General features: G+C 39.6%; 1 protein-coding gene across 5 annotated transcripts in view; it reads left to right on the forward strand.

The window, feature by feature from the left end:
• rad50 (RAD50 homolog, double strand break repair protein) overlaps positions 1-13,558 on the forward strand; it is a 126,174-nt gene that overhangs the window by 28,560 nt on the left and 84,056 nt on the right. For all 5 annotated transcript variants that reach the window (XR_011344699.1, XR_011344698.1, XM_069898122.1 and 2 more), the window contains one exon: positions 2,768-2,896. Coding sequence is in view for 3 of the 5 variants with exons in the window: in XM_069898122.1 (XP_069754223.1) it covers positions 2,768-2,896 (129 nt within the window). In the remaining 2 variants the exon portion in view is untranslated. The remainder of the gene's footprint in view (positions 1-2,767; positions 2,897-13,558) is intronic.

A 13,558-nucleotide genomic window follows, 5' to 3' on the forward strand; every position in this document is an offset into this window, starting at 1 on the left:
AGTGACCTATTTTGGGAAAAAAATAGTTGGACTACATCTGCATATTTCTGTATATAAATGAAAGAGTGCTTTTACTTCAAAATAGTTTGATCATCAGACCCGTCTTATCCTGTACCCACCACAAATTCACACCTTTTGAAAAGATTAAAATCAAAGTTAACTTCATTGCAAAAGGTCCTCAAAATAAATTCAATGAGAATTTTATGCCAGAAGTCTGCAAATTGAACGCAGCAAACTTGATGTTCATCAGGGTTGTTTGGTTATTTATAGCATTTCTTGAATTTTTTTAAATCCCTGAAGATATTGGAACGTGGCTGTACATTTTTTTCTAGTTCTGTTGCATGAGAACTTTTTATAAATGTAGTCGAGTTTTCCATGACGATCCCCTCCCCCTTCAGTTGTCATACGTAATCATTTTCCAGTAAATGGTTAGGGGGTATCAATCTTGATAATTTTAGTAGTTGGGTACTGTTGTAAATGAGCTTGGGAAGGTGAAGCTCTCTGGACTATTTCTAAGCAGCCTCGAGGCTATAAATATATGCCAACAGCCGAAGCTATTGAAGAGTATAATGAGTGGTTCTCAACCTTTTTCCACTTTTAAGTATTCCCTATGCCATAGGTGTTCGTAAGGAATCGCTTATGGTGATAATGGGTGGAAAGAAAAAGTTGGAAAACCACTGTTTTAATCTCACATAATTGACTCTTTATGTGCATGGTTTCATAAGTCCAAAGGAAATGGCCAATGACATTGTTTCTCAAGCAAAATATTTCAGTAACATTTGGGTCTAGAGCAGTGATTCTCAACCTTCCCTTCCCACTCACGTACCACCTGAAGTCATCCCTTACTAATCACAGATCACCCATGGCATAGGGATGACTTAAAGTGGTCTGTGAGTAGAAAGAAAAAGGTTGAGAACCTCTGGTATAATTGGTAGAGACACCAGTTGGTTATTGATTGAGCTGTTCATTATAAACAGCATTTTGATTGGCTATGAGTGTTGGATTGACTGATTAGCTGAAGTGAGAAGAATTTTGTTTTCCATCTGAAAAGAGAAAGGGGGATAGCTCCACCACCTAAAACAGTCGGAATATGAGTAGCCTATTATAAGCGTATAATCGTCGGTACTATGTAAAAGAGTCGTCGTTCCCCCTATTTTAGCCCCGGCTGCTCACCCATCTAAGCTTCTGATCCCCTGACCGTGGACTTTCGACTAGACCCCGGCCGTTTTTTTCCCCATCCCCATCCGAGCTCCTGACGCCCCCGATGGTGAACTCACGCCGAGGCCCCGGCCATCCATCCGAGATCCCAGTGCCCTGGACATGGACTTTGGCCTCCTGCCCCCCTATCCGAGCACCTGACAACCCAAATGACACAGGTACTTACCGCAGTCAAAAGTGTAGTAATAGTCAATCCCCTAAATTCTGTCCTAAAATTTGGTCCATAAATTTTGATTATTACGCACTTATATACAGTAATGGTCTAGAGCACCCATCGATGTCCTGGCAGTAAGAAATGCGCTCTGTGCTGTGATGGGATTGATTGATCAAAGTAGCTCGTGAAACATGTGTGGGAATGGAGGTGGTGTCTCATACGTGCTTTCATTTCAGACAGCTACTTGCCTATTTTGGTGACGTGTGTTAAGTAAAGCATTTGTAGCCTTTGCCCGTATGAGATGGTAGAACGTTTATTGTTTATTATTTGCTGATTTAAAATTTAAATTGATCACAATGGGTTGATTCATTAGGACCAGTCATTCTCCACCTTTTTCCTCAGCTCCCACCCCTTCCACGAGTAGCAGTTAAATTAGGTTTCTTGAGTATTTCTCTCTTACTGACTACATAAAATATTTCAATGTTGCATGAGGCTAATAGAAAACTCTTACTTAACTGTGCTTTAGCCCCTGGGGTGGGGGGTGGGGGGGGGGGGGGGGCGCATAGAGCCCCTGTTGAGAATGACTGCATTAGATAAAAATAGTACAAGACATCTGTGATAAATATATCACATTATTCTACTTGATCTTGCCTGACATGAACCAGAATTCTGGTTGGACTGGGTGTAGTATAGCAAAAGTTACACTGGTGTGGGATGGACAATGTACCTTGTGGTGAGTTTGGATACAAGAATCCAATGGGATTGGAATGTCTTCATTTTATTGCTTCTATCATGACTTCCCCCTTCATTGAATCCTATTGAGAGCATTGAATGCCCTTGGCAACAAGCGGGGGTGGAGGGGAGGGGGAATGGCTCTGAATGGAGAGGGAAGAGGGTGGAGAGCTGAAGGAAAAAAAGGACAGAGGGCGAACAGGAAGTGGTCTAGCAGAAACTGGAGAAGTCGATGTTAACGCCATGTGGTTGGAGTCTGCCCACGTGGAATATTGGGTGTTGCTCCTCCAATTTACAGGTGGCTTTAGTTTGGTAATACATGGCACCTTGGACAGACGTGTCGGCATGGGAGTAGTGCATAGAATTGAAATAGATGGCCACGGAGAGATCCCTGTCATTGATGCCGACAGAGCAAAGGTGCTCAGCAAAGTGATCTCCCAATCTGCGTCCAGTCTCTCTGATGTAAAGAAGCCCACAATAGGTGCACTTCCTGCGGCCACAGGGGAAGCTGCTACTTACTTTTATGTTCGCTGTCCGACTTGCTGATTTTCTCCAACATTGTGTTTTTCCATTAGTCACTGCATCTGCAGAGTTTTGTGTTTTGTAAATATTTTAAACTCGTTGGAGTCGGATGTTTTCTTACTCCAATGTTTGTGTCCACAGGAGCGCTTGTCAGAAATTGACAGGAACTTGATCAAAGTGATGAAACTGGACATGGACATCAAATCACTTGAAAGCAGGAAAAAGCAAATGGAGGAGGATAATCGAGATCTTGAAGAAAAAATGGAGCAGGTTTTGCCTTTTCTGTAATCATTGGGGTTCCTGCATTTACTCAATTTCATTATAAAGGTGATCGATGCATCTATATTGTTTCCTTCGCTGCTGGATCTTCTGCTCAGAACGTGCAGAATTCAATTTTTGTATAATCTTGACAGATAAAGTTCATTTGTGGGCTTACATTTCTGATTTTGTTCCTTTTTAGGTTTTGAGAAGACAATTTATAAATGGTATATGTTATTATCATCTAAAAGATCAAAAGGAAATGACGATAAATCATATCTGCTTGAATTAATTGTGTTCATTTAACAACTAATTACACTGGACAAGGAAGATTTTTCTTCCTGAACACTTTGGGCATATTTTGTGGATTTTGGGCTGTTGATTACAAAAATCACCTTGAATTTCTGTGATTTTTAACATGCTTGACACATACAAAGTCATGATGTGCAATGTCATAGAAAATTCATTTTCTGCATTTGCATTTGGGCTTCTTCCCTGGAGGGCACACCACCAAGCTGGGGGAGGGGGAGGGGGAGGGGGGGATGGCTCTGGGAAAGGGGAGGAAAGAAGAGAAAGGGAAAGGAGGGAGAACAGAGAAGTCGATGTTAATGCCATCTAGTTGGAGAGTGCCCAGAAGGAAAATCAAGTATTAGAGAGAGTAGGCTGACAGAATTATGAAGTACACTGCCTACAATTGTGTTTTTCCATGAATTTAGATGGGCATGTGTTGTTTGGTGCATTGCTTTTAAAAAACATCTTCCTTCTCTACTTCCTTTCACCCCAAACTATCAACTGCTGGATCTGATGCACAGCACTGAATGAGCAAGAACTTCTTAAGTGCAGGGCAGACTATACTGCTGTAGCTGCGATAGCTAGCTGTTGACTCCATCCCTCTGCCTGGCGACTGAAACACTGCATATTCCTTGTTACAGGTGACATTGAACTTGAGTCGCATATCACTGATACAACTAATTTCCATTGGTTCAACCTTGACCTACGCCACCCCAGCCACATCTCACCTGCAAGAACTTTTGTGCATAAGCTTGTTATCTTTGGATGGCTATTCCAACCGCATTTTATGGCAGATTTTCGCTCATTTACTTTGGCAACTTTAGCAAATGATCTTGCTTATGTGGTAAAGTTACACTTATAGTTGGTTGGAGGTGGTCACCTACCGTCATCACCTCCAACTCCTCGAGCACTTCCACCAGGTCTGCCTCTGCACCATCCTTAACATCCACTGGAGTGACCATCACCAACATTGAAGTCCTTGAACAGGCGGAGGTTACCAGCATCAAGACCGTGCTGTTGAAGACGCAGCTATGCTGGGCAGGGCACATCTCTAGGATCATCTCCTGCCCAAGATTGTACTGCTTGGCGAATTCTCCCCTGGCCACCATGACAGAGTGGCTCCAAAAAAGAGGTACAAGGACTCTCTGAAGAAATCCCTTGGTACCTGTCACATGGACTATTGCCAGTAGTCTGCTCACCATTTACCAGTCTGTCTCCTTCGAGAACTCGTGCAGGGCTGGCCTTGAGGACAAAAAGAGGCGGAGGGAGAACCATGACACAGCAGCACCAAACCCAGAACATAATTTCCCTTGAAGCTCCCGCGGCCAGGCGTGTCTGTCCTGCATTGGCCTTGTCTGCCACCAGCGAGTCTGCAGCAGATGTGGACAGCCCCCTTCCTAAATCTTCATTCGTGAAGCCAAGCCATGGACTGTTGCTGCAGAGAAATGGATTGGAGGTCAATCCACAAGACTGTAAGAGTGGCAGAGAGGAGTCTCCCTCTCCCCCAACCTCCTGCTCATTTGACATGATCTACTAAGATCGTTGACAGAAAAAGGCATGCAAAATCATTGAGGACCCTTTCCACCCTGCACACAGCATCTTTCAGCTGCTCCCGTTGGGGAAGAGATGCAGGAGTTTCAGACCCAGCACCACCACACTGAGGAACAACTTCTGCCCATGGAACTGCTCCACTAACCATCTGAGACTCTCATATTGATGAAACTATTTATTTATATAGATGAAATATTTGTCCTGCATATGTTTTGCTTGTATGTGTATTATATCTGCTTGTGTGTCTGCATGTTTTGCACCGAGGACCAGAGAACAGTTTCACCAGGTTGTCCTTGTGTAATCAGATGACAATAAACTTGACGTTTGTTCCATTCCTTTGTGGCAGCCATTTCACCTCCAACTTGTTTTGACAGATCATTGGTCTGAAACATGCTCGTATGCAGAACAGAAACAGAGGTTATTTCTAATGTTTTCTGTTTTCCATTTTTGATTTTTTTTTCAGTCTCTAGGGGCTTACTTAAATAATGGAAGACACTTTTATAAAGGCTGACCTACATTATAGAAATGTCGGTGACTTAAGGGGTAGGTGATCACAACCCCTGTTCACTGGCAATGCTTGTGTGTCCACAAAAAAAAATTCTGTGGACTGCATCTTAACTTGTTGGCACTCATTTGCTCACCACCTCTGCTTGCTAACAAATACATCAACAGAAAGAGCTGCAGAGACCTTTGTCAGCCCTAATGAAAGATCTCTGAAATCAGTTTTTAAACGTGCACATTACAGCCTGGTAACAGGCCCTTCTGGCCCACAAGCCTGTACTGCCTAATTACACCCAATTGACCTACGTTTTGAAGGGTGGGAGAAAACTGGAGCGCCCGGAGGAAACCCACGCAAACACAGGGAGAACGTACAACCGCCTTAAAGACAGCGCTGGATTTGAACCTGGGTTGCTGGCGCTGTAACAGCATTGCTCTAACTGTCACGCTAACCTTTAACCCTATTTCTCCTTCCACAGATACGGTTTGGCTAGCTTCTGGAATTTTCCAATTTTTATTTCAGGTCTTCAGCATCCACAGTTTGTTTTGTTTCCATCGTTGGATCACAGTTAAGTAACGTGTTCATTTTTAATATCTCTACCCTTGGTTTCATATCCTTCCTCTGTCTTCCCAATTGCCGAAATTCCCTCATCTTCACTCTAATATTGACAAGATCTTTGTCTCTTGATTGTAATTGTTCTACCATTGACAGCTGCACCTTCAGTTGGAATGGCCCAACTTTCCAGAACCCCTCAACCATGTCCCCTCCCCTCTCCAGAGACCTCTCCATCTCTTTCCAGCTCTCTTCACTGATTTTGTTGAACGTGCTGTTTGCTCACTTGCACGAGGTCTCATTACAATCATTTCAGTTTGGCATGAAAATGTTTCTGCAAAGGGCCTTACAAAGTTACCATGTAAACATTGAAGATAAGACAAATGAAGGGCTAGAGGCTTCCTGATCGTGTCAGAGGTTCAGAATTGGAGCCCGGCTGCTGAAGGTTTGGACTGGACTCTTTGCAATTGTTGGAGTGCTAGAGGTGAATCCACAGAGATATGGTGACTGGGAAGAACTTTCTTTTGCTTCTTTGAAGAGATGCTTCAGGCAATTTCTGCCGAAGGTGAATCTGTCTGCCTTACACCATTAAATTGAATCCTGAGTTTACAGGACTTGCTGTACATGTATGCCATAAGCAAAATTGGAACCAAAATAATTTTCAGTTTTCTCAACAGTTTTTAAATAAGAGGCAAAGATTTATATTCAACATTTCAGGCCTGAACCCTTTGTCCTTGTTGAAACATTGGTTGTGTACCTTTGCTTCCCATGGACACAGTGTGACCATATAAGCATATAACCATATAACAATTACAGTAGAGAAACAGGCCACATTGGCACTTCTAGTCCGCACCGATTGAAGTTCACTTCCAAGCCCCTCACATCCATGTACTCATCCAACCTCCTCTTAAATGACAAAATTGACCCTGCTGTAACCACCTCTTCCGGAAGGTCATTCCACTCAGCCACCACTCTCTGAGTGAAGAAGCTTCTTATGTTACTTCTAAAGTTTTTTCCCCCATCCTTAACTTATGACTCCTCGTTCCAATCTGTCCTACCCTCTACGGGAAGAGCCTTGACATCTATTCCCCTCATAATTTTATATACCTCTATCAAATCCCTCCTCTTCCCCCCCCCCCATCCTTCTACGCTGCAATGAATAAAGACCCAGTCTAATCAATCTTTCTCCGTATTTTAGATACTGCAATCCAGGCAACATTTTAGTAAATCTTCTCTGCCCCCTCTATACCCTTCCTATAATTTGGAGACCAGAACTGAGACCTACTGGGTTTCACTAGCACTTTTGGGTGTTGCACTACCATCACAGTATCTGCAAACTCTTTATGAGGGCTTGGTTATGTTCTTTTCCGTGCTTGCAGTTGTTTCCTCAAAGTGGTGCTGGTGATGAATTTGAATTTGATTCATATCTCTGGTGTGAATGTTAAAAATTAATCAACTGTGTCATCAATTGTCAACTTGATGCAAAAAAAGGCAGTTATTATTCATTTTGATAGCAACACATGGCACTTTTAAAATAACTGTCTTGCCAGGACCCAACTTTGTGGTTGAAGTGGAATTGTTGCTTCAAGTTATATAAGATCAGATTGTTATCATTGAATGAGGAGGGCTAATTGTGACAGCTTTGATTATTTTGATGAAGAGCCCCCATTTGTTCAATTTTGAGGATTTGGATATCCACTGTCGTTTCTTAGAAGCTTTTTTTTCAGAGGTTGGTGAGAGCAACCTGTGTGAATCCACACACTTTCTCACTTTGAGTGCATTTGACTTCCCACTGTCCCCTTTGCGAGGGGTGGGGAAGATGAATGAATTGTTGCACTAAATTGAGCAATTAACATCAGTGCCTTTTGAGAGAAGTGAGGTAAAGATGAGGAACAAATTTTATACTCGTTGTGTGGGATGAGAAAAGGCAGGGGATAATGATTATCAGTAGAGTTGAGGTTAAAATCAGGTTAACTGAGATCTTACTGAATGGCAGAACATTGTCAAGAGGCCCAATCGACAGCTGTTTTATGGATGCAAACATAAAAGGGCAAGGGGCAGAATCTGAGATGACCTATTTTTCTTTACAACCTGCCAACAAGATCTCAGTTTTCACTGTCTATGCAGAACAAGGTTTAAAATTAGCTTTGTATATGGCTTTGTATTTGACTGTCCTGCCAACAAAAAAATATATATGTGGTAAAAGCACTATTACTGGAGAAACTCAGCAGGTCAAACTGCGCACCTTATGTAGCAAAGATAAAGATACATCACCAATGTTTCGGACATGAGCCCTTCATCGAGGTGGCTAAAAATATATGCACTTTGTACATATTTTCCCCTCCCATTTCCAAGGTATTTTTGCAGTCCCCCATTGTCAGGGTATCAGATGTTCCTTAAGGTATTCAGGACAAATAAATATTTAGCCAAAGAATGTTATCGTATAGGATTTAGCCATTCAGTTCAATATGTCCACCACCATTCTCTGAAATAACTTCCCAATCCATCCTATTTCCCTTGTTCTTTAGCTTTTTCCTATTTTTCTTATCCAATGAATTATTTGAGCTTCACTATTCTCCAAAATAAAAGAAACCTGAGCATCATACCAAGTTAAATGAATCCTATCTGCTCAAACATGATCTATATCCCTCCATTCACTGAATATTCAAAGAGCCTGTCAAAATGCCTTTCTAGTATCTACTTCCATCACCCATCCCACCTTAATTATATGCCCTCCAATATTTTGACATTTTCACCCTTGAGGGAAAAAGAGCATCTGTCTTTTCTGTCTCTGGCCCTTATCATTTTATAAACCTTTCACCTCAGATGCTCCAAAGCTTTCCCAAGTTTATCCAACCTCTCGTTAATAGCTAATACTTGCTAATCCAAGCAACTTCTTTTTCACCTTTCCAAAGCCTCCACACCCTTCCTGTAACGTGATGACCTGATGGCCTAACCAAAGTTTCAAACAGGTGCAATGTGACTTGCTGAGTTCATACCCAATGCCCTGACCAAGCATACTGTACACCTTCTTTGCTACTCTGTCCACTTGCTTTGCCACTCTCAGAGAGCTTGGACTTGCACCTGAAGATGTCTCTATACAACAATGCTGTTAAAGATCTTGTTATTTTCTGTGTACTATCCCCTAGCATTTTTAAAATATTTTTATTATTCACTTTGTGAACTATATCAACCAAAATATGTACAAACATTTCTCGTTAAATATACACAGTGGCATTTTCCCCCCCCTTCCTTCCCTCCCCCCTTCCCACCCCCCTCCAAAAACCAATAAATATTCAACATATACAATAAAACCATAAAACAATGTCTTCACACAAAGGAAAAACAAACCAGAAAAATGTCATCTATTTTTATACACTAAATCAAATAGTTTTGTCTTCTTATCATTTTAGGGTATGGAAGTCCAAGGCAAGCTCTCTCTGTTATGTTCCATGTATGGTTCCCAAATTTGTTTGAACAATGTGACTTTATTTTTTAAATTATATGTTATTTTTACCAATGGAATATGTTTATTCATTTGCTGTATTTTCAGGCTCTCTTCCATTTTCCAAGTTGACATTATACATTTTTTTGCTACTGCTAAAGCTGTCATAATAAATCTTTTTTGTGCTTTATCCAATTTGAGGCCTAATTCTTTATTTCTTATATTACTTAAAAGGAAGATCTGTGGATTTTTTGGTATGTTATTTTTTGTGATTTTATTTATTATTTGATTTAGTTCTTCCCAAAACGTATTCACTTTTGTACATGCCCAAATTGCATGTAATGTTGTTCCCATTTCCTTTTTACAGCGAAAACATCTATCTGATACTGTTGGATCCCATTCTTGTAATTGTTGAGGAGTGATACATACCCTGTGTAACCAATTATACTGTATCATGCGTAACCTTGTGTTTATTATATTCTTCATAGTTCCAGAACATAACTTTTCCCATACTTCATTTTTTATCTTTATGTTTAAATCCTTTTCCCACTTTTGTTTAGGTTTATAGCTTATTTCCTCATTTTCCTTACCTTGCAGCTTAATGTACATGTACATTATCAATCTTTTAATTATCATTGTGTCTGTAATCACATATTCAAAGCTGCTTCCTTCTGGTAATCTCAATATGTTTCCCAATTTATCCTTTAAATAAGATTTCAGCTGATGGTATGGATTGTACTGTGAGTTATTCCATATTTGTCCTTCAACTGTTCAAATGTTAATAAATTATTTCCCAAAAAACAATTTTCTATTCTTTTGAGTCCTTTTCTCTCCCATTCTCTAAATGAAAGGTTATCTATTGTAAAAGGAATTCGTGGATTTTGCGTCAATAACAATTTTGGTATTTGGTCATTTGTTATTTTGCCTTTCTAAGTGGATCTTCTTCCATATATTAAGTAAATGATGCAATACTGGTGAGCTTTTATATTGCACCAGCTTTTCATCCCACTTATAAAGTATATGTTCCGGTACCTTCTCCCCTATTTTATCTAGTTCTATCTTATTCCAGTTTGGTTTTTCTCTCGTCTGGTAAAAATCTGATAAATACCTTAATTGTGCGGGTCTATAATAATTTCTGAAGTTTGGTAACTGCAAACCACCCTGGTTATACCTCTTTGTTAATTTATCTAACGCTACCCTCGGTTTCCCCCCTTTCCACAAGAATTTCCTTATTATTCTCTTTAGTTCATCAAAGAATTTCTCTGTTAAGGGAATTGGTAACGTTTGAAATAAATATTGTATCCTTGGGAACACATTCATTTTAATGCAGTTCACCCTCCCTATCAACATTAGCGTTAATTCTTTCCAATGTTCTAAGTCTTCCTGCATTTTATTTATTAATGGCTGATAATTTAGTTTGTACAAGTGGCTTAAGTTATTATCTAACCTGATCCCTAGGTATCGGATTGTTTGTGTTTGCCATTTAAATGGTGATACTTTTTAAATTCTGTATAGTCTGCGTTACTCATTGGCATCACCTCACTTTTATTTGCGTTGACCTTGTACGCCGATAATTCTCTATATTCCTTCAATTTCTTATGTAATTCTTTTATTAATATCTCTGGTTCTCTTAGGTATACTATGATGTCATCTGCAAATAAACTGATTTTATGCTCCTTCTCCTTTATTTTTATCCCTTTTATTTTGTTTTCTACTCTTATCAGCTCTGCCAATGGTTCTATTGCAAGGTGAACAATGAGGGTGATAATGGACATCCCTGCCTTGTTGATCTACTTAATTTGAATTGGTTCGATATATATCCATTTACTACTACCTTTGCCAATGCTCCATTATATGCCATATTGACCACCGCCAGTGGGCTGATATCGCCTCAAACCGTGCATCTTGGTGCCTCACAGTTTGGCGGGCAGCAACCTCCTTTGAAGAAGACCGCAAAGCCCACCTCACTGACAAAAGGCAAAGGAGGAAAAACCCAACACCCAACCCCAACCAACCAATTTTCCCCTGCAGCCGCTGCAACCGTGTCTGCCTGTCCCGCATCGGACTTGTCAGCCACAAACGAGCCTGCAGCTGACGTGGACTTTTACCCCCTCCATAAATCTTCGTCCGCGAAGCCAAGCCAAGCAGACTACCTTTGCCAATGCTCCATTATATAATGCTTTAATCCAATTAATATATTTTTCTGGCAGATTGAACTTCTGTAATACCTTAAATAAGTAGTTCCACTCTGCCCTGTCAAAGGCTTTCTCTGCATCTAAGGCAACAGCCATTGTTGGTTTCTTATTTCCTTGAGCTGCGTGGATTAGATTAATAAGTTTACAGACATGATCCGCTTTTCATCTTAATAAATCCAGTTTGATCTTTTTTTACTATTTTTGGTACACAGTCGGTCAATCTGTTTGCTAATAATTTCGCTATTATCTTATAATCTGAATTAAATAGAGATATTGGTCTATATGATGCTGGTGTTAGTGGATCCTTCCCCTTCTTTGGTATTACTGTAATTATTGCTGTCTTACATGAGTCTGGCAAGTTTTGGTTTCTTCTACCTGATTCATTACTTCCAGGAGAGGAGGAATTAATAACTCTTTAAATGTTTTATAGAATTCTATTGGAAATCCATCCTCTCCTGGTATTTTATTGTTCGGCAGCTATTTTAATATATCCTGTTCGTCCTCTATTTCAAATGGTTTTATCAGTTTGTTTCTCTTCTTGCAATTTTGGCAGTTCAATTTTAGCTAAAAAAACTCTTCTATTTTATCATCTTTCCCCTCATTTTCAGTTTGGTATAATTGTTCATAAAATTCCTTAAAGTTTTCATTAATTTCTGTTGTGATTTGTTTGTCCCATTTCCTTGATGCCAATACAGTTCTTTTAGCTTGTTCTGTTTTAAGTTGCCAGGGCAATATTTTGTGTTTTTTCTCCCAATTCGTAATACTTTTGCTTTGTTTTCATTATGTTCTTCTCCACCTTGTACGTTTGTAATGTTTCGTATTTAATTTTTTTGTCCGCCAATTCTATCTTTTTCTTTATATCCCTTTTCACTAGTTCCTTTTCTATACATGCTATCTCCCTTTCCAGCTGCTCTATTTCCTGATTGTAATCTTTTTTCATCTTAGTTACATAACTTATTATCTGTCCTCTAACATAAGTTTTCATTACGACCCATAGTATAAATTTATCTTTCACCGATTCTGTGTTTATTTCAAAATTTGTTTTAATTTGGTGTTCAATAAACTCTCTAAATTCTATTTTCTATTCTTTTGATTCCTTTTCTCTCCCATTCTCTAAATGAAAGGTTATCTATTGTAAAAGGAATTCGTGGATTTTGCGTCAATAACAATTTTGGTATTTGGTCATTTGTTATTTTGCCTTTCTAAGTGGATCTTCTTCCATATATTAAGTAAATGATGCAATACTGGTGAGCTTTTATATTGCACCAGCTTTTCATCCCACTTATAAAGTATATGTTCCGGTACCTTCTCCCCTATTTTATCTAGTTCTCATTTATTTTTATCCCTTTTATTTTGTTTTCTACTCTTATCAGCTCTGCCAATGGTTCTATTGCAAGGCGAACAATGAGGGTGATAATGGACATCCCTGCCTTGTTGATCTACTTAATTTGAATTGGTTCGATATATATTTTTAAGTAGCATGGAGTTTAACCTCCATCTATATGTTCTTGGTGGGATGTCCTCCAGTTCTATTGCTCATAACAGGGGTGAATGATCTGAAAGTAGTCTAGCTTTATACTCAGTTTTCCTAACTCTTCGTTGAATATGGGCCGACAACAAAAACATGAGTATGTTTTATGTCTACTCGAATAATATGAATGTTTCTTCTCTTTTGAATGGTGTCTCCTCCATATAATCCATAAGTTTCATTTCCTGCATTGATATAACCATAAATTTGGCTACTTTATTCTTTTTGCTTGTCTTTTGTCCAGTTTTATCCAACAATGGATCCAAATTCCTTTTGATTGATGGGTAATGCGCGGCGAGTGTTGGCACTGGCTACAAAATAGGAAAATAAGACCATGCTTGTTCCTCCAGCACTTGACAGAACGCTACAGGAAACTACATGCTTTGAAATGGAATTAGCAGTTTATTCCTCTGTCCTTCAATTCTCCCTCTTGAATTTAGCATGTTTATTTGTATAATGATGCTGGCACATTGTGTTAGTTCAACTGACCTAAAAATGTTTTGCCGCTGATTTTCATTTGTACTCAGCATCTGATGCCTCTCTTGTCAGTGTACAACAATAGTCAGACAGCATTGACGGATTCTAGTTGCCCTGATACCATTTTTACATGGTT

This window comes from Narcine bancroftii, chromosome 9 (genome assembly GCF_036971445.1).
Source record: "Narcine bancroftii isolate sNarBan1 chromosome 9, sNarBan1.hap1, whole genome shotgun sequence".
In the NCBI taxonomy this organism is placed as follows: Eukaryota; Metazoa; Chordata; class Chondrichthyes; order Torpediniformes; family Narcinidae; genus Narcine; species Narcine bancroftii.